Source organism: Equus asinus, chromosome 9, assembly GCF_041296235.1.
Source record: "Equus asinus isolate D_3611 breed Donkey chromosome 9, EquAss-T2T_v2, whole genome shotgun sequence".
Lineage (NCBI taxonomy): Eukaryota > Metazoa > Chordata > Mammalia > Perissodactyla > Equidae > Equus > Equus asinus.
The window spans coordinates 45,575,514-45,596,332 of record NC_091798.1 but is presented as its reverse complement, the minus strand read 5'-3'; the positions used below and the strand labels follow the sequence as shown (position 1 = coordinate 45,596,332).

The 20,819-nt window shown below is 46.5% G+C and overlaps 1 protein-coding gene across 4 annotated transcripts in view; it reads right to left on the bottom strand.

Moving 5' to 3' along the window:
• Positions 1 to 799: 799 nt before the first annotated feature.
• FSTL4 (follistatin like 4) overlaps positions 800 to 20,819 on the bottom strand; it is a 399,058-nt gene continuing 379,038 nt past the window's right edge. For 3 of the 4 annotated variants that reach the window (XM_070517384.1, XM_014856745.3, XM_070517382.1), the window contains 3 exons: positions 16,008 to 16,115; positions 9,546 to 9,655; positions 800 to 7,184 (listed from right to left, as the gene is read on the bottom strand). In XM_070517384.1, the coding sequence (XP_070373485.1) occupies positions 6,482 to 7,184; positions 9,546 to 9,655; positions 16,008 to 16,115 (921 nt within the window). In that variant the 3' untranslated portion in view covers positions 800 to 6,481. The remainder of the gene's footprint in view (positions 7,185 to 9,545; positions 9,656 to 16,007; positions 16,116 to 20,819) is intronic. The other variant, XM_070517383.1, reaches the window with a different exon arrangement.

Sequence of the window (20,819 nt, the reverse complement as noted above, 5' to 3'; positions counted from 1 at the left end):
TATCTATACCCTTATCCATCATCAACCTATATCCTCACACACACCCACCTACCCTATTGGTTGGTTTCTCTGGAGAACCTGCACTCATAGTCAGTGAACTTGAGGCTCACCAAGGGCAGGGACTATGTCTCCTTTGTCCAGCCCTCCATCCCCCATACCTAGCACCGTGCTGGCATAGCAGGTGCTCCACATTTGTATCTTGGTGATTACTGAGCTCTTTATACATATGACATTCTTGCTGAAAAGTCTGCCCCATTTAGAACCAAGAGTGACTGGAGTCAAGAATGGATTAGAGGGGGCTCGCCCCATGGCCGAGTGGCTGCGTTTGCGCTCTCCGCTTCAGTGGCCCAGGGTTTCGCCAGTTTGGATCCTGGGTGTGGATATGGCACCACTCATCAGGCCATGCTGAGGTGGCGTCCCACATGCCACAACTAGAAGGACCTACAACTAGAATATACAACTATGTACTGGGGGGCTTTGGGGAGAAGAAGAGAGAGAGAAAAAAGAATGGATTAGAGTCTGGGGTCTGCCAGGGCAGATGATGAGAAGTTTTGAGCCAGATGTTGGTTGTGCGTTTTGGGAGCTGACACTTGAACATGGGGAAGAGAGACTTCTGGGTTCCGGCGCCTGCCTTTGTCCAGCAGCTCTTTGGATGGGGCCAGAGCAGGGCCCATTTCACCTTGATCGTCCTGAACCCAGTGGTGATGGAGAAGGCGGAGAAAGGCTCTGAGTGGTCCTGCCTGAACCAGTTCTCGCTGTGACAACTGTGAACAGACTGGGACCAGAACAAGGTAACTTTTCTCAAGTTTTATTGTAAAATCCTCAGAAAAAGAGCATTTACAATGACAACACTTTATGCTAATTTGTGAATCGTCTTCATATCAAGTGGTACTGCAAATACACGGTGTGTTCAATACTGTGTCACACGTCAAAGGAAACACAAACTCATTTCAAATGCCACATACAGTTACTGTGTTGGTACAAATTTCTACTAAAGTTGATGTATTAAAAATAATTTATATATATTTTATAAATAAGGAAAAATTCACATGTATAGTAATTACAGGAGGCCTTTTGAGAAATACCAGTGATTACAGAAAATATATTTTGGAGTCTACACAACTGCTCAAAATAATGTAATCTGCCTTGACATAAGAGATCTGAAAGTTTTCTGAGGTGGGAGATGACGAGAATCTTAATGGGACAAATGGTGGGTGTGACTTCATATCTTGAGGGTCATTCAGCTACACGATAGCATAAAACAGTGTGTGTGACCACTGCAGCAAAACTCCATGCCCAGTTCTGCTTTTAGATCATCTCACATGGCCTTCAGAAAGCATGAGCAGCAGGGGTGTGGGAGAAAGGTAGGGTGTGAGGGGGCCAGACCAGGAAGGGGGAAGGGCTGGCCCACCCCAGGAGCTGGGCCGTGAGGGTGCAGGCCACGGGGGTGCCACGGGGGGTGAGCTGTGGGTCTGGTGTGGGCAGCTTGCCGACCTGTTGTCCCTCACCTCTCTGAAGAGCTTAAGTAGCAAGGGACCAACAACCCACGGCAAATGCCATGTGGGCAGTGGATAAAGGTTTAGATTTAGGAATGTTCTCATTTGAGAGCTCTCGGGCCCCATAACCAGTCAAGAACTCATTGCCCTTCCTCAGAAACAAAGCCCTGATCTTGAAGAGAGTGCCTCCAAAGTGCAGAATTCTCCGATCCTGCCATGGTGACATGTGGAGAGCCATGTATCACCAGGGTTGCAGTAGGGGCGAGTCAACAGTTATTGCTCTGTGGAGTGCAGGCTAAGCCCTCTAGGGCATGACCGGTGTTCTCTGGGGCCACAGGGGAAAGGGATGGTCCCATATTAGTCAAGGTGAGCTTGGAAATCTGGGGTGCATAAATTGTGGCTTTGTCAGAAAAAAAACAAGGTACATGCTCAACACTGGTGCTAGCTAAAGTAACCTCACTGTGAATTTTGGAGGTTAATCCCCACTCTCCCCACATTTTCCATAATTTCACACATCATGTTTGGCTAAATTCCCACTCACTGCCCAGAGCTCCAAAGGAGGCATGAGACCATGCGTGCTGGGCTCTGGGTGTCTGTGGGGCGGCTGGTGCCTAAAGCCTGCAGGCCCACATAAGATGCTCAGATCCTTAAGTAACTTGGCAGGTAATCTGGTGTAGACAAAGGTAGGAAGCGGGTTGCATTCCACCAGGTGTTTGGGGTCTTGCAGTCACACCTTGAGGATAGGCACTATATATTTTTTCCCTTGAATCTGTTAGCCTCTCTGTCCTATGACTCTATGATTTTGGAGAGAAACCAAGGCAGCTAGTGACTTTCTTGAACAAAACTGCTTTGCCTACATGCCCTTCTGGGAGCAAATAGCAGCATCCGGCCCCATGAGTGACTTCTCACTCGTACCCTAAAGCAAGGAAGCAGTGTGGGTAAAGCCCATAGGGGGCTGGTGTCACAGTAAGGTCAGTTGCCCCTTGAATTGTAGGGGCTGTAGAGTGGCCCCTGAGCGGGAGGCCCGAGGCATAGGAAGGGAGCAGGAAAGGCAGAGAATAAAATAGGAATGGACAGGGGTCCAGCTCGGGCCCTCTAAGGGATGAGGCTTGGCTGAGATGTCATGGTCTCTGTTCCTGTCTGACAGTTCCTGCCTGACAATATCCAGTTTTCTGGACAATTCTGAGTTCTCTCTAGTCTTGGTCACATAACTCAGAAGGGCTGTGAACTAGGATTTGGGGGGTGTGATTCTGGGTGGCAAGGGGCTGTGTCCCAATGGGTTCTGATTACACTTGGAATGGGATCTGAGGTCCTGGGTGGGGGAGGATGGCAAAGGACTTCATGCCAGAACTGCTGTCATCCTACGTCACCTGTCTGGCCTCCTGGCATGGGGGCAGCATTCTGGCGGTGCTGGGTGCAGGGAGGAGAAAGTGAGGTAGCTTGGTGGATGTGTCGGAGGGAGGAAGGAGCAGTGTCGTCTCTCCCGGAGGCTTGCTTCTGCAGAGGAGGACCAGAGAGAGCGAGCTGCGGGATTTGGTAATGAAGATGGTTCAGCATCCCTGGTATTTGAATGAAACACGATGTGAAAAATGAATTGATTACTTTTTAAGCCCCTTGTAGAAAAATATATCCAGAATGAATCTGTTTCACATCTCAGTTCTGAAGTCTCCTTTAGGTCACAGATTATTGGTCAACAGAAAACAAGAAGTTGTGGCCACCTAAAGCCGACTCCAGGCTGCTTTCCTAAATGAAGACTCAGCAGTTACAATTCCCTCGGGCAGGAGGCAGTTGTCTGCTTTATTTGGGGGTGGACAGCTGTCCTTCAGGGCACCTACCTGGAGTTCAGAGCCCTTTTCTGCACAGGGGAGCCAGGAGATGGGGAGACGGCTGGGATGGGAGTGGGAACTGGAGGGCCTGAGCTTCTGTCTCTGGTGAGGCTGCCTCTGGATCAGAGTCCCTGCAGCTTGATGTCAGTGGTTGGCCCAAACAAGACTTTACAGGGCTCTTCCGGCTACATCCAGGGGCTTGGGGGAAGTAGCAGAAACCTTGAATGACTTGGAGACTTAAGAAAGAAGCCTGGGCCAGCCCCAGGCAGGGCTTGCTGGGTCCAGGCTGCCGAGGCCGGCATTTGCCACGATGCATGTGGTTCACGACCGGGCCCACTGTGCAGAAAGTCCATGCAATCCTCTAGAAGCAGACAAACCCCTCTTCCTACCCTCAATCTGTGGATGGCTGGGCTGGCTTTTGGACCCACACCTCCACGTGGGGTTTTGTTCACTTGCTCAGGAGGAGAATGAGGGCTTCCATTTCAAATTCTTAATGTCACCACAGGTGTAGATTACTTGTGTGTTTGTTATTCTGAAAAAAAAAAATCTATGCTTTTTGTGAACTTAACTCTATTTCAAAATTCAGTAATTTTGAAAGAGTGAGTTCCTTATGTAAGTGGCTTTTTGGTGATTCTTTTGGTGAAATGAATTCTTTTTCAATAATGTGAAATAGTAGCAGTTGACCTTTTGTGTTCATCAGAAGGATCGCCGCCCGGGTTTACTTCAAGACCCACCTCTTGTGATGACTTCTTACACCAGTGGCTTTCAAACTGTGTTCCATGAGCGTCTTCTGGGGCTGAAGCGTGGGAGGAAGGGCAGGTGGGGTTCCGGCCAGCCTTTCCCCTGCCTCCCACCTGAGCAGTTCTCTTGATTGCACTGCTGGAAAAACATTTACTCTCCTGCCTTTGTGAACTTGCAAGTTTTAAAGTTTTCAGGCCTGTGATTTCCTGCTCCAATTCCATCGTGTCTGGCGTGCTGGCAGTGAGACCTAAGCCGACCGTCCCCCATGACTGCACAATGAGGACAAGGAGAGGCAGATCTGCTGTTCAGCTACACCGACAAGGGGAAGGAACAGCGGAAAAGGAGCAGATGCCGCGGAAGTCACTCCCAGTTTAGGAGGCCAGTTTGGATTGGTCTTTGACTTAGGAATCCTGTGACCCAGAGGGGACAGTGTTCGGGGTCGGGTGGGCTCTTCCTCAGGTAGGCTCTGAGACTTCTTTTTCTGACAGAGGGTGCCACAATTTAGAAGACTTTAAGGGAGGAGTTCATGAAAGCTGAAGAATTTTGGTGATAAAACTGGGAGTTTGGAAGGAAATGTGTCAAAATAGGCAGGAATAAAAAGAAAGGATGAGCTGCGATATCCACCCACCTCAGCTATTGTGAAACTGAATATTAGGTTTTTAGGGTCAGTTTCCTTAACATATATCTACATATTTTACCTTAAAAAAATCTAAAATATGAATGTTCACGTCTAGGCACACTCCTGGGAGTTGTAGGGAATGAGCATTTGGTGGGCCAAGGTACATGGGACATTCCAGGAGACTGGCTGACCTCAGGAAACTGGGGGCAGGTGGGTTGGGCAGTCAGGTGGGAGTGAAAAGGAGGTGTGTGTATTTAGAGTGAGACCCACCCTATGTCTTCCTTTCCCCAAAAGGGGCCGTCCATCAGCAGCAGGGGACCTCGTGGCTGTGTTGGCAGGTGAAGGTGGGTAAACTAGCTAAGGTGTCTCTCCCAACCCCAGGTGGCTTGAAAAATGATGACTTAAGCTAGAAAGCATCCAAGTGAGCGAGGGGAAAGGGGTGTTCTGAGAATCCAACGCAGCCTCTTCCCTGCTAAGATCCTTGGACACAGGCTGTCTTCACAGGGCTGGGAGGGTTACACTTCTTTGATGCCAGCCTGAGAGCCCACCACAGCCTGAGACAATTGGGAATAACACAGCAGTGCCAGCCCGCATCCTTCTGAGTTTTGGGGTGTGTGTTACTGGGGAGAGGGGTCCCGTGTGTAAGAAAACACTGAACTGTGCTCTCTGTGCCGTGATGATGTGGGGACAGGGGCACCAGAGCTGAGGGCAAGGGACACAGGCAGAGAAGGAATCAGTTTCTAAAACGGATAGCCTAAGGAACCCTCCTGGACCCCACTTGTGTCCTTGGGGTTTCTCTGTTGAGCCTGGAGGACACTGTTCTGCAGGCCACCCACACTTTGACAGGTAAGCCCAGTCTGCCCTGAATCTGGGCCACTGGACCTGGCTAATAAAATGTCCCCCATTAGTGGTGAAAAGCAGGCACGCAGGGTTTGTCCTGGTCTCTTGGGGTCCCAACCCAGAACACAGTCTTTACCCATGGGGTGGCCTGGTCTGCACTTGGGGGTGCCAATGGTGTAGAAGACCATTACTCTTTGATGACCATTGTCCTTCCTTCTGGCTGTGGGAAGTGGGGTGGTGACTCTGAGAGACTTGGCCTAAGGCAGGACAGAATATAGCTGGACCTTCGGAGAGCGTCTTTCTGCTTACTAGCATTTGAGATTATAAAAAATTATTTTTCGATCAAAATTTCCAAAATAAAGTGAGTGATTTCCCCATCCCCCAAGATGCAATAAGTCTTGTTGGCTCTCCCTCAGGCATACAAGTCAAATGGAAAGAAAAGCAAGAAGCAGCTGCGAAGGAGAAAAATAAGGTCCAGAGCGAGGGCAGCTGTGGCTTTCATGCCGGGAGGGAAAGCCCTGCTCCTGGTGAGCCCGCGTTTCCAGGCCTGGTTTCAGGCCACTCCAACAGGGTGAAGCCTGGCTGGATCTGGCGGTAAAGGAGAATGACTACGTGAAGGCAACCGACAGAAGTGTCAGCCTGGAAAGCGGCAGCTCTTGGTTCCACGGCGTCCCCAGGTAACATGGTGTGTGTAGCTGGGCACACAAATGATTCCTTTACACAGCAGCATGTGTTCTTGTCGTAGCTCAAGGCATAAATCATACTTCCTAACAAAAAAACCCCAATCTTGTTAGCAGCGCATACCTTATACTAGGAAACTTGCAAGGAGATCAGTGTTGAACCACAAAGCGAATACAGGTTTTTGCTTTTGTCTGTAAAAATGTACAGGGCGCCTGCTTGGGGCTGTGGTGTCAGGACTCGGCAGTACTCCTTGGCCCAGGCCTCTGCTCTGGGCTCCTTCATACCTCTCCCACCCATACCACCGTGGTCCCCCTCTTTATGCCCGACACCTCACACCGCAGTGTGTTTTGTCTCCCGTTGATGAGAAACAGCGACTCTTGGGCTGGTGTGAGGAGGTACTGTCCAAACAGCCCGCTATCCCTCATGATCCTGCGGGGCCCTCCCCAGGGCCAGGCTGGCCCTCTGGGCGGCTCCTTTAAGTTCTTCAGCACACCCGTCTTCCCTGTGGACAGCTCCAGGAACAGCAGGGCTGGCTCTGTCTCCAGAGTGGCGTAGACGTAGTACTGATTGCCCTGGGTGAAGGACCGCTGGAAGGCCACGTCGGAGATGCCCTGGCTTATTGTCAGGTCATAGAGGGTCTGGATCTCCCCCCTCAGCGTGATCTCCTGCACGTGCAGCTTGGGGCTGGTGGCAGCAGCGCTGACTATGAAGCGTCCATCGGGGGATGTGTGTGGGGTGCCGCTTACATCACCATTGGGGCCAATCACGGAGTCCGTGACGCTGTCGATCAGCAGCTGCGGTGCGGCTGAAGTGGAGCCGTCCTGTCGGCACTGGATGAAGAAGTAGCCGCCCAGGTGGGTGTGGGCCATGGCCTGTGGCATGCAGCCGTACCTCTGCAGGCCAATGGTCTTGAGGAGCATCAGTCTTTCCAGGTCAACTTTGTGAACCACAGGCTCAGACTTGTTGAAGATGAAGCCAAACCTGGGAAGGGAAGAACTGAGGTCAGAGGTTAGGAAGCCTCTTGGGGTAGGGGATCTGTCATCGGTCACAAACAATTGCATCCTTTCTCTTTGCCTTTATCATAGCCTGTCAATGATCTAATAGCCTATTAATAAGAGCTACTATTCTGCAGGGGATGGGTTCATAAGTGATTCACCTATGATATCAAACCAAATGCAGTTGAGTTACAAACATTCCTGGATTTATGCTCTCGTAACATGCACTCATCTTTAGAAATGGTAAAAAAGGAGGTCAAGGTGCCTTCAACAGCAGCTCCCTTTGGGGTGCCTTTGACTCAGCTTCCCCCAGGCCTTGTGCCACCTGGGAAGTGGTGGGCCTGTGCCTGGTAGGAAAGGACGGGAGATGGCTGCCCTGTCTCTGCCCGCTAGGAGGACAAGATAGGAGAGCCCACAGCCTAGCTGTTCTCTGGACTAACTGGAGAGCCAGAATTTGAGGAGGCAGATGCAACTGAACAAGGAAAGATTTCCTATTAGTGTTGCTTTATCCTGGGAGGGGGATGTGAAAGGGCAGCTTCTTCTCTGGCCACGTTCATCATGCTAGCAGGAGGAACCTTGGGCAGGGGGCTGAGGACGGTTTTCAGCTTTGGAGACAGACGCCCTGGCACAGCTGCAGTGTCCTGCTGGCTGCAGACCCTGGGCCACGTTGCTTGCCTGTCTGAGCCCCTGTGACTCTAGGAGGGCAGTTCCTTCTGAGGGCTGTTGGGAGGACTGAATCTAGGAGGGAGCTCAGCAGGTGGTAGCTGCTCACATCTGGACTTTCTGAAATTCCTCTTCAGAGGCTGGCTGCAAGTTGCAAAAAGGCCTGACTCCAGGCAGGTCTTCCTTCTGACTTGAGAAGCCTCTGCCTGAGTCCCTTGCTCCCAGCGGCCTCTTGGTGCTGTGTACACCTCCAGGGAAAGAGAGGATCTCCTCCATGGTTTTCTCTTGGATAGCTGTGCCTCAGGGTGAGGGAAATGCCCACTTTAAAGCATCCTTAAAGGGCCAGAGGATGGAACCAGCAGGAAAGAAAACCCCACTCTTATAAAGAACTTGAATGTAAAAGTCACACACGGGGGCTACAATCCTCGGAGTTTGCGTGGCTTCCGGCTGAAGGCAGCTTCTCGGAGGGGGCTTCACCCTTTACAACCATCTCAGAGGCTCCTCTCTAGTCACTCTCTACACTGAGGGGTTCATAAAGTGGCTCTTTTCTTCCTCGGGCAAGGATAGATGGGCGAGTCCTATAAGTCCAGCCTCGGCTTGCAAAAATGAATCATTTCTTCCTGGAGAAAGGTGCTTGATGTCAGACTAAAGAAAGGCGTAAATAGTGCCACCAGACATTCGGGTCCTGATGACTTTATAAGAGGGCAGGCAGTGCTGACTTTACAGAAAGCGATGAGGGTTCTCTGAAAGGAATAGGGAGGGGGAGTCTGCAGGCTGGGGTGAGGTTTGCAGTGGAGGCCGTGGCTGTGATTGTTAGGCTGTTCTTTTGAATGGTGCCCAGCCAGGCAGCCAGGAGGCCTCGGTTCCCTGCGGCCCCTGCACGGCTGCTCTGGGGGCTCCGAGAGGAACCGTGGGCTGTGGTTCGCAGAGAATAAGGCAGAATGGGGCTCTGAAAGGAGACCTGGCTTTGCATTTAGTCTGATTCTGCCAATTCCTGGCTGGCTGACCTTGGCCAGTGTCCTAACTTCTCTGAGTCTCAGTTTCGTCATCTGTAACATAGGGATTGAGACCACTTATACTAGTTTTTTGTGTCTAGCAAGTAGAGGGTGGTCAATTAACCACTAATTAGCCACTGTTGTTTTCTTCTTTCCTCTATTTTCCTCACCTTGAGATAAGACTTCCTGACCTCACTGGGTGTCTTTCATCTTCTTCTTTTGTTTTGTTTTTTTTAAAGATTGGCACCTGAGCTAACATCTGTTGCCAATCTTTCCTTCCTTCCTTCCTCCCTCCCTCTCTCTCATCCTTCTCCCCAAAGCCCCCCAGTAGATAGTTGTATATTCTAGTTGTGAGTGCCTTGTTTGTGCGATGTGGGACGCCGCCTCAGCATGGCCTGATGAGCGTTGCCATGTCCACACTCAGGATCCGAACCAGTGAAACCCTGGGCTGCCAAAGCAGAGCACAGGAACTTAACCATTCGGCCACGGGGCCAGCCCCACGGACGCCTTTCTTAACTCTAACAATTAGGGAATAGGGATGGGTCCGTTTCTCTGTCCCTTCCTGATGGGGTCCAAAGCCAGCCCAGGATGGATAGGGGAGATAGAGAAAGGAGCAGGTCCCATCCTGGGTGAAGCTGCCCCATGCAGGGGATTCCGGAGTACTTTAGGGCATCGCGCGCTGGTCTCACCTGATGTGGTTGATGATGAGGTTTGTTGGGGGAATGAAGAAATCGTCCACTCCTGTGAAGGGGGTGCGGATAAGGTGCTGGCCTTGGCCTGTGCTGGCTTCCGTGATCACCTACAACACAGAGTGGGAGTCCTTGTGAGGGCCTGTTCAAGTTGAGGGCTGGAAACCCAGAGACATCTGCATGCCCTGGTGGAGACCCCCAGCAGACAGGCTGCTGGAGTGACAATGGACAGGCCACAGTCTTGGGGAGGGGCAGGAGCAGAGTGGGAGCTGCTTGGGAATGTCATAGGCAGGGATCCATCCTTCCTGGAACAGGAAGTGGCGGGACCGGAGCGAATGCCTGAACTGCTCCCTCCGCATGGTCAGGCCCGACCGTGCTGCACATTGTCACCTGCCGCCGTGACCGCAGAGTAAGGCTTGTTGGGACTTCTGAGGGAGGTCCCCAGAACCAAAACATCACTCCACTTGAGAGAACCTCCCTCACAACAAAGAATCCCACCTTCTCAACACTTAGGCCACCCTGGGAAAAGAGGAAGAGAGCTTTTTAATAAGGAAAATGTTAAATGGTAGAATTGTTTGTTGGTTCTTTCTTTTCTTTGATGCCAGGTGCCTGGGCCAGTTTGTTGGGACTCTGTCATATACTGCTCTTAGAGGCGTTCTCTGAGAGCACTGACTCCGTAATTTATTAGAGCAGAAATCCCGCAGGGATGCCATTCAGAGATGCTGGGCAAGCCATTTAGATGTCTTGCAATTAGAATGCTGGGGAGAGCTTCCAGTTTCACAAAGGGGACTTGCTGTGAAAAGTAAAGAATTAGGCCCTGTGTTTTGTACAAATTGGTAGTGACAGAGCATGGCTGCCTCTGTTTCCCTGGAGGTAACACTTTCTCCTCTGTGGACTTGGCAGGAGGCGACTCCAGCCATTCCCTGGTGTGTGTCCCTGCTGTGTCTGTATCAGGGAAGGGCATGTTGGCAATGCAGAGCAGAGCTGAGGGATGTCTGAGGTTACAGAGGAAGAGAGAGTGGTCTGGAGGTCCCACCAGAAAGCCCCCTGTGGTCAAGTGGGGCTTCTGTCCATTAGCTACTGACACTTGGGCCAGGGCAAGTCAGAGACATGGAGCCAGACAGCCTGTGTCCCCTTGCCCTTCTGCATGTGCTCATCAGCCTCCAGATTCTAGGCCATTTCCCGGAAAGGTGGCAGACCTGCAGCCAGATGTGGGGCTTGGCCGGCTTATGGGCAATTTTGGCTCTAGGGCCCCAAGGACAAGCCCAGACCCTCTGAGCAGGACACACACACGATAGACCTTGAACAGGGAGGTGAGACACTTTTCCTGATCATGATATTGTGGCCATGTGTTTAGAAGGAACGATCCAGATTTCTGCAGCCAGGACAGTGTCTGGTGGGGTTTTGTGACTCACATGGCTTGGAGCTCTGGATGCTTCACCTTTTAAGAATGGGGCTGCCTGCTGGCTTTACTTTTATGACAAAACAAACAGCACCTGGCCTGCCTCCTCAGGCTGGTTTGAAGCTTGAGTCCCTTTCAGATCCTGCTTCCCATGGGGGGTCAGCAGGCAGACTGCGGGATTGAAATGATAAAGGCTGTGATTTTCAGTCTTGGGCAGCTCTAGAGTTCTGAAGTTGCATTAGGTTATTTTCCTGTGACTTAAAAATGGCCAAATGACACTTCCATGGCAAGGCCCTGGGACAAAACTCAGAGAACTGGGCATTAACAAAAAATCAGCATTAGGAAATTGGATTTTAGAGAGTCTGGGGAAAATGCCAGAGAATTCCAAGATGCCAAGCAATCATGGCTTGATATCAGGCCTACCATGTTAGCTTGTAATAGAGATGGAAAATTACAGGCTGTCAGTGGTCAGTGTCATTCATGCTTCAGCTCTCTGACACCCTATATTCATCAAAATGTGGTACCTTGGGCCCTTGAACTGATGTGGGCATGTCAGCCTCACTTCTCTGAGTCATGAGTTTCTTCTTGGCCTGTGTCCTGGCACATGGCCGGGCACACCCATGCCCAAAAGATAACTGTTGAACCTCTCAAAGTTGCTGGCTCTGTGGGCTTGGTTCAGGAGACGTGCATATGTAGCTGGTTATCAGAAGACGTCAGCAGTCAGCGTGGGGTAAGGAAGGCTGAGCATCTCCCTCGGAGGGGTGGATGAAGCCATCCAAGAAGTGACAATGGGGAAGGGCAGGCGACAAGGTATCCAGTGGGACAGGCTGAGCGGCAGCTAAAACCTGGGCCTGGGAGAGGGCAAGACAGTGTGGGGCAGGATTGATGAGGGAATGGGTCTCATTTACAGAAATACCTTCATGCAGTCACAGTAAAGTTTATTTAACCAGTTCCTTAGTGTTGGATATTTAGAAGCATTAGGATATTATTTTTAATGTTTTGCAAATATAAACCATGCAGTAACACATAATGCTGTAGCTAAGTCTTGTTTATATCCATGATCACAGCCTTTGGATAAGTTCTGAGCAGTCAAGTTGCTGGATCAAAAAGCCTTATTTTGAGGCTCTTGTTTCATTTTTCCAAATTGCTCACCACAAAGGCCGTGCCACTTGACATTTCCGGGAGCAGTTTTTGCAAGTGCTGGTTTCCTGAACCCCAGCCCACAGTGACGAACGTAGGCTTATTCAATCTATTTCATTTTCTTGTCATAGTACATTTCCGAGACTTTCCAATTACGGTGATGGTGGGCATCATGGTCTAATTCCTTATATTAATTAAAATGCTCTTAGTGTTTTGGCCTTAAGGCAAAATTTGCTCTTGGTTTCTGGGAAATATTCTTCATTATATTTGAGGAATTTCCTTCTATTCATATTTTTAGTTTTTTTTATTAAGAATGTCTGCTGTATTTAATTAGATGCCTTTTAAGCATTTATTGGAAATATCATGGGTTTTTTGCTGTTGTAATTTGTTTGTGTTATGAAGAATATTGACTGATTTCTGGATAGCGAAACGTGTTGTAGCCGGGGGTTTGTTCCCTGCATCCAAATGCCTCGCTGGAGTCCAGTTTAAATACCATGTTTAGAACTTTGCTTCTGTATTCATAAGCGAGATTAGTCTATAGTTTCATTTCTTATATTTTTGGTCACTTTTCATAATTACAATTATACTGGCTATTAAATACAGACTAAGGAGCTGTATCTTCCCCACTATGGTCTGGGATAGTTCAAATAAGACTAAAATTACCTATGTTTTGAAGGTTTGGTAAAACTCAGCTGTACATTTTTCTACGGGAGCTCTTTAATCTTTAAAAAACTTTCTATGGTAATAGTTCTATCGAAAGTTTTCCTTTTCTTAGGTCAGTTTGTTTTTTCTACATTTCGCAAACAATCATCCACTTCTTCTAGGTTTTAAAATTTGCCGCCCAAAGTTGCAATGTATTATTTTACAATGATTTCGTCCTCCTGCATCTGCTGCAATGTCCCTTGTCTCATTCCTCTTTTCATCAGGCTTGTGAAAGATTTACCCGTTTCCCTTTTTCTTGTTTTGTTTTGTTTCTGTTAATTTCAGGCCTCGTAGTAATACCTTCTCACTAGTCGCTTTGTTCTCTTTCTAATTTCTAGCACAAATACTTCCTTTGCAGGCTTTTAAGACACAAATATTCCTTGCGTACTCTTTCTCTGTGTCCCACAGCTTTTGATGTGAAATAGTCTTTTTCATTGCTTTTGAGACAGTTTGTAATTTCCCTTTTAACTTCCTTTTTGGTCCAGTAGCTATCTAGGAGTGTTTTCTGATGAAGCCATGTTTTAATTATTTCTAATTATCAGATAATGCCGCCTATAACATCTACTTTTACAAAACTTGTTAACCTTTTCTTTGTGATTACTGATACACTTCTGTGTATGTGAACATGTGAAAAAATTCTATTTGGCAGATGAAAGGTTTTCCATATATTTATTAAACCAAGTTCCTTATTCATATTGTTCAATTTCCCTATGCCATTATTTTGTCTCCTTGGTATGTAAGATTTAAGTGCATTTTTAACCACATTCTCCTTGTATTTGTAATCACTCTTGTTTTATGTATTTGATTGTTAAAGCTGTTTGCTCTCTATTAGCTGTTCATCACGTATTGTTTCTTCTGATGCTGTTTAGTGCTTTTCACCTTAAATTCCACCTCGTCTGATGTTAATATTGCCACTCATGGATATCTATTGTTCACTTGTCGTCACTCTTCCTAACCCTTTAAATTCAACCTTTTATTATCTCTTTATTTCATATGTGTTTCTTGTAAACAAGTTGTAGCTAGTTTTCTTTTTTCTTTTTTTAAAAACCCAGTCTGATCATCTCTGCTTTTATGAGAGAGTTCAGTTTGTCACATTTGGAATAATTGAGATACTCACTTCTCAACTATTAATTTCAAACAACATTCTCTATATCCTCTCTTATCCTAATAGCATGGCATTTTTGAGCATTTTTACTGTCGCCTCTTTCCTTCACTTTCTACTTATTTTTACCAAAATAATTTATCTTTAGTTACATCCTGGTATCAGGATTTCTTTCACTGTCTCTGTCCTAATTCAAACATCCTTGTTTAGCACTTACTGTACATTTTCCATAGTCTCTCCTCACCCATCTTACTTTTAATTTGGACCTTTCTTTCTAGTTCATTACGTGCAACTGTCTCCTCTTCATCTTTCTCCATCCTGATGTCTCTGATCTGGTTCATCTGATGTTTTTCTGGTGTCTTTCCTTAAATATGTTCCTCAGACGGGGCACATGAGCGATTCGCTGTCTGAATTCTCGCATATCTTTATGTCTTCCTTTTGTCCTGACAGCTAAATGCTATCTTGGCTGGGAATAGGATTCTTGGATTCAGCTCTTTTATCTTAGTAGCATATAGATTGCAGGGTCTTCCAGGTAATGTTGCAGGTGAGTAGTCCAATACTAACCTGATTTTTTTTTCTTTTATAGTAACTTGCTCTTCCTGCCTTGAAACTTGTAAGATTTTCCCTTTATTCTTGGAGTTGCAAAATTTTACCAAGAAGTGCAGAGATGTGCCATTTCTTGTCATTCTAGCCTGGAACTTGTGAATCCCTTTCAAACTATATGATTAAGTTTTCAACTTGGAGATTTTACTCCAAATTTATTTAATCTCGACTCCGTTACAACTATTATCTTTTCTCTTTCTAAACTTCTGCTGACTTCTGAGACCTCACGTCTTAATCTCTTCATATATTAGCTCTGTGATTTGAAAGAGATTTTCTTGCTTTTTATCTTTCAGGTGACTAGCTTGGGTCTCAGTAGAAATCACGCATTTTTTTCTACTCATCTACTGCAGTTTTAATTTAAGAGTCATTTTTGTTCATTTTTAGTTCCAGAAAAATCTGTTTTGCTGGCCCTTCCCCTTGAATTTCCTTAAGCACTTTCTTAGAGTTGGCAAAGTGACCGATAATTCTCTGGGCTTATACTCTGTTCTGAGTAACCTTTATTCTGGCTCCTAGGCTCTCTAATGGGTTATTTTTTTTGTTAGCTCCCTGGGGCCCAGGATGGTTGATGGCATCCATCAAGTGGCAACAATCCTGGTTTATAGGAGGTGAAGTAGTGTCTCCCCGCTGGCCCAGCAGTGTGGAGGTAGGCAGACAGGTGGTCAGTCCCCAGGAGGAAGCTTCTCTAGACCTGGGTGTCCCCGGCCTCCTACCAGTCATGGGAACAAGGTGAACTTCCTTCCATCTGCAGCCCTTCTCAGCTGGGGTTCTGAGAGAGAATGAAACCCTCATGTCCCAAGGCAGCCACTAAATGAATTAACTTCTCTTCTGTGCATCTAGAATGGTTCTATGTACCACCTTAGGGAAAATTGCGAAAATAGGCATTCAAATCACTTTTTATGGGGCTTAATCCTCTCATGGATCCCTGATGAGAAAGGCTCAGCCGGGCATACTCAACACAAGGGGGGTGTTGACCTTCCCTGGCTAGTGGATGGAGGAATCCCACAGATTTCCTGGGCCCAAGCTCTTCCTAGGAGGCAGTACAGAGCGGTGGCTGAATGTGGGCTGCAGAGCGACACTGCCTGGGTTGGACCGTGGGCAAATTATCTGGCTTTTCTGTGCCCTAGCACACTGAAAGCACTCAGTAAATGTGCTTTCATTCTCCTTCCTTATTGACCAGCATCTAGCCGCCTGGACTCCAGGGCCTCCCTCTGTTTTGCAGGTGTTGAGGAGCTGGGCTGGGTGGGGCCTGGGAGCCCCATTCTGGTTATCATGACATCAGAATCCTATCGATCATCAGTATTTATATCCTTAATAGCAGACCTCGCTAAAGACACCCTGTTAATTGCCCGAGAGAGGCATTGTCTTGAGGCCGTTTCCTAATCTCTCCTTGAGCCTTTCTGGACATATTTTGGATAAATAAGATTATCCACCTAGGGAAGTGGGAGACATTTATTAGACAAGGAGAGAGTTCTTTCCTGCGGGGTGGGTCTCGGCCTCCATATGCTGAACATACCTGGAGGCTTGGTTGGGACTTGTGCACATCCCCCCAGCTCAGGACCCACACTTGGTCATGCGACTTGTCATAGGACAGCTTAGCTGGCAGAGGGTCCACACCTATGGACTTGAAAAAAAATAGTGACAAGTTGGTCATCATTGTTGCAAAAGCTGACCCAGTGGTCATTTCTTGGCTTTGTGTGCATGGCCATCACTCCAGGGTGGGTGGAAAGCCAGCCTAGCAGCCTTGGCAATGAGCCCATTAGGGAAGCCAGCACAGAAGCCTCCCTTCTCATTTTGTCTGCAGAGACATAAAATTGGTTGCCAGTAATTTCTCCATTTTAAAAACTTCTTGTGTGTTTTACTTGAAGAAGACCCGGACCATCTTGGCAAAAGCCTAAACACAGAGGCTTTAAGTTTTCCACTCAAGAATCAGCTGAGGACTGATTCTTCATCACTTCACTTCTCCTGGGAGCCCTTTGGGCCTCTTGAACCCTCAGCTTCCTTCCCTAGGCTGCCCTGTGGCCCTGATTCTGGTGAATTGGCCCTTCCCCCTGGGTCATCTGAGACTGACTTTGAGATCATCCATTGTCACCTGTCTCTTATCTTGGCGCAGCTTCTATCTAGAACATCCTTTGACTGGAGCGGCTGGGACTGAGACTACGGCACCAGGCCAACTCTTTTTTTATGGCTGTAATTGAAACTCTGGTCTCCCCTGAGGATAGAGCTGCCCCTGTGGGCCTGTGCAATGCAGGCTGTTTTCTCTTCCACTTCTTATAATGTGGTTTTATAAGTTCCAAAACTCTGTTCTATGATGCTCATGCCACTAGACTATGACCTCTGCTCTTCTTGTCATTGGTCAAATGTCCTAGCTACTCTATTTGTTCACTAAAGACATTAACACATGACTCATTGTCTTCTCTACCCCTCACTGGGTTCTCAAGATCAGTGCCTTCAGATCCACACAGATGATTCATCTAAAGGCCCTTTCTCAGTTCCTCCTTGGTTTCAATGATCTCTTCCTTCTCCTCACCTCAGCTACCATAACTTAGACCATGTCAATAAAATTTCTGAAATTTCAATTTTGACTAACCGTATTCTAGCCTTTTTAATCTGAGGGGGAAAAAACCCCATCAGTCAAAACTTCTCTAAAGAACTGTCTATGGAGTTCCTGAATCCACTTCTCCTTAACTCATTCCCACTAAGTTTCTGTCTTCATCACTTCACTGAACTGTTCTAGACCTTCATGTCAGAGTCAGAAGTCACTTTGTGATCATCCTCTTACTTGACATTTCAGTGAGATTCGACGTGGTTAACTTATACCTTCTGGAAACATTTTCATCGCTCAGCCTCTCACATCCCTAGCTTATCTTCCTCATCCTGACTTCTAAATGTTGGCATGTCCCAGGTCTTCATCTTTGACCTTTTCTCTGTCCACATCCTTTTCCTTGTAGGGTGAGTTCATCCAATACCATGGCTTCAAATAACTCACTATATACTCTGATGACTTTAGAATTCATCCCTTTGTTGATGAGCTCAACTGAACTCTTGATTTTTGCACATCCCTGCTCTCTGCCGAAATATGCCCTAGGTCCTTTGTTCACGCCCACAGCTACTCCTCCTTGTTTCTATCTACCAGCGTCCTGGCTGCTTCCCTTAATTGACCAAAGGCTTCAAGATCTGGCACTGTCTTCCTCTACTCAGAGCTTCTTAACCCACCAGTAATGATAGATTGACAGTATCTCTAGTTTCTTGATATCTTTCTCTCTTTTAAAAACCCTCTGGACTACGTCTACTCTTCCAGCTACCCCATCTGTCTACCCTCTTCACAGCAAAACTTCCCTAAAGTTTAGGCTGTAGCCATTCTCTTAACTTTCTCCCATCATAAACAGGTAGGTCAAATAGAAACACAGTAGGATGATAGATATAACTATAGAATTAATTACATTAAAGATAAATGGATCAAATACTCTAAGTGAAAGACCAAGATTATTAAACTAGATAAAAGCCAAAAACCAAAAGACAACTACATGTGGCTTTATAAAAGACTACCTTAAATATATGGACATAGAAAGGTTGAAAGTTAAAAGGATGGAAAATTATACCATGATAACACTAATCAAAATAAATCTGATTTAGCTATACTTATATTAGACAAAAATAGACTTTCAGGTAAGAAGCATTGTCAGAGATAAAGAGGGATATTTTGTAAGAATAAACGAGTCTTTCCTCAAGGAAGTTATTACAATTTTAAAGCAAAAATGGATAGAACTCAGATTTACAATCATAGTGAGAGATTTCAACATACTTCTTAGTAGCTGATAGACTACATGGACAAAAAAATCACTTAGAAGATCTAACAATACAATGAACTTGACATAACGGACATATATATAGAATACTGTACTTACTAACATCAGAATACACATTCTTTTAAAGTGCACATGGAACATTTACCAAAATCGATAAACTGGGTCATAAAGCAAACTTTGGTAAATTTCAAAGGATTGAAATTATTCAGAGTATGTTCTCTGGTCAGGGAAATCAATAACAAAGAGACAGCTAGAAAGTCTCCTGTTGCATTTGCCAGGAAAAACCAAACCTTGGCTACATTCAACTTTCTTCCTACAATGAGCCTGCACCAGGGCAGCTGAGCATTGCTAGGAAAAAAGACACAACACTGTTCCCCAGTCTCACTTTAAATTTACATCCACCATCCTTAAGTGAGCCTTCACTATTGCCCAGCAGTCCTATCACAGTTGCCTGGTCCACTCAATCTCACATGCAACTTTCACCTCTCTCCTCAAACCTCCAGCCTTGGTGATAATTTTCCTTCTTGTATCACTGAGAAAATAAAAGCAGCCAGAAGAGAGGTTCATCCAACTGCCTCCAATTGTATCACCTATTTGCACCTGTGCCTGCATACTTTCCATTTCCTCATGTTATAATGAAAGAAAGTGCTTTTATCTAAAGTTAGCATCTCCACTTGTACACCCTGGATTTCATTGACTCCTGCCTATTTCTATGATTCAGAAGAAAGGGAAGAATTGTGGGAACAGTTGTTCCCATTAGCAACAAATGCTGTAATGTCACCTAGTCTAAAAAAGTTACTTTGGCATCCTCTTCTAGCCACTGCCTCATTTGTCTACTTTTACTCACCTTTACAGCAAAACCTCTCAAAATGGTTGTCTATATTCACCGTCTCCACTTCATCTCCTACCATTCTAACTTGAATCCATTCCCTTAGGCTTGCATTCCACCATTATCAACTTTCTGTTCCTGCCAAGGTGATCCATGTGGCATCAAATCCAATGGTCAATTCTCAATCTTAAAAACATACAAATTCTCTCAGCAACATTTGACATCATGACTACTAACTCTACCTTAAAAGACTCTATTTTCTTGGCTTCTGGAATTCCCTCTTCTCCTGATTTTCTCCCTACCTTTTAGGCTACTCCTTTTTGGCCTTCTTGTTGGCTGCTTCTCTCCTTCCTGATCTTTAAGTGTTGGAGGGCTCCAGGGCTCAAACTTTGACTTCCTCTCTATCTATACTACCCTCAGTGATTTCATCCAGTTCTCTGGATTCAACACAGTTCACACGGTGATGATATCCACATTGACATCTCCAGCCTAGACCTCTCCTTTGACTTTAGATGTGTTTATCCAACTGCTTACTTGACATCTCTACTTATATATATAATAGTAGCTTAAACTTAACAGCTCCAAAACTGAATTCCTAATTTTCCCTTTTACCTGCTCCATGACCTACCCCCACCAACCCTCACCTTGCTCAAAGTCTTTATCACAGCACGTGAGTTTTATATTCCTGCAGAACGTAATACCACAACCTTGGTGACTTAACACACATCTATTCTCTCACAGTTCTGGAGGCCAGAAGTCCAAAATCATTTTCATCGGGCTGAACCAACATGTCTACATGGCAGTGCTCCCTCGAGAGGCTCTAGGGAAGAATGCGTTTCCTTGACTTCTAGCCTCTAGAGCTGCATTCCTTGGCTCACGGTCTCTTCCTCCAGTCTTCAAAGTCAGCAGTGTAGCATCTTGCTTTAGCCCTCCTGTTGCCTCCTTCTTCTATCCAGTCAAATTTCTCCCCGTCTCTCCTTCTTATAAAGATACTTGTGCTTGCATTTTTGGCTCACCCAGATAACCCAGGATAACTTACTGTTTAAAAATCCTTAATTTAATCGCATCTGCCCAGTCTCTTTTGCCATAGAAAATGACATTCACAGGTTCCTGGGGTTAGGATGTGGGCATCCTGTGGGCTATTATTCAGCCCACCACACATCGTAAATGGCATCATCATTCTACGGTTGCTTAAGTTAAAACAAAAAAACTTGATTCCTCTCTCTCAAACTTTACGTTCAACCCAGCAGAAAACATTTTGGGCTCCACATTTAAAATATATCAAGAATCTGATCACTTCTCACCACCTCCACTGCTGTCATCATCTCTTGCCTGGATTATTTCGGTGACCACATCCCTGCTCGTTCTTCCAGTCTGTTCTTAACACAGCAGTCATATTGACTTGTAAAAATACGTCAGATGATGTCAGTCCCCTGATGAAACCCTTTGGTGGCTTTCTAGTTCACTGGCCTTGTTTCCCCGCAACTTCCTTGCACCCATCTCCCCTTCCTCACTGTACTCCAGCCCCACTGGCCTTCCTTTTGCTGCCAGAGTTGGAATCCCACTTGGCATTTAGATCTCAGGTTCTGTTCACCTCCAGAGTGAGGGCCAATTTAAAATAGTATTCCAGTTCCTCTGTCACATTTCACCTGTAAATAGCTCTTACTATTTATGACTCCCTATAATTCTG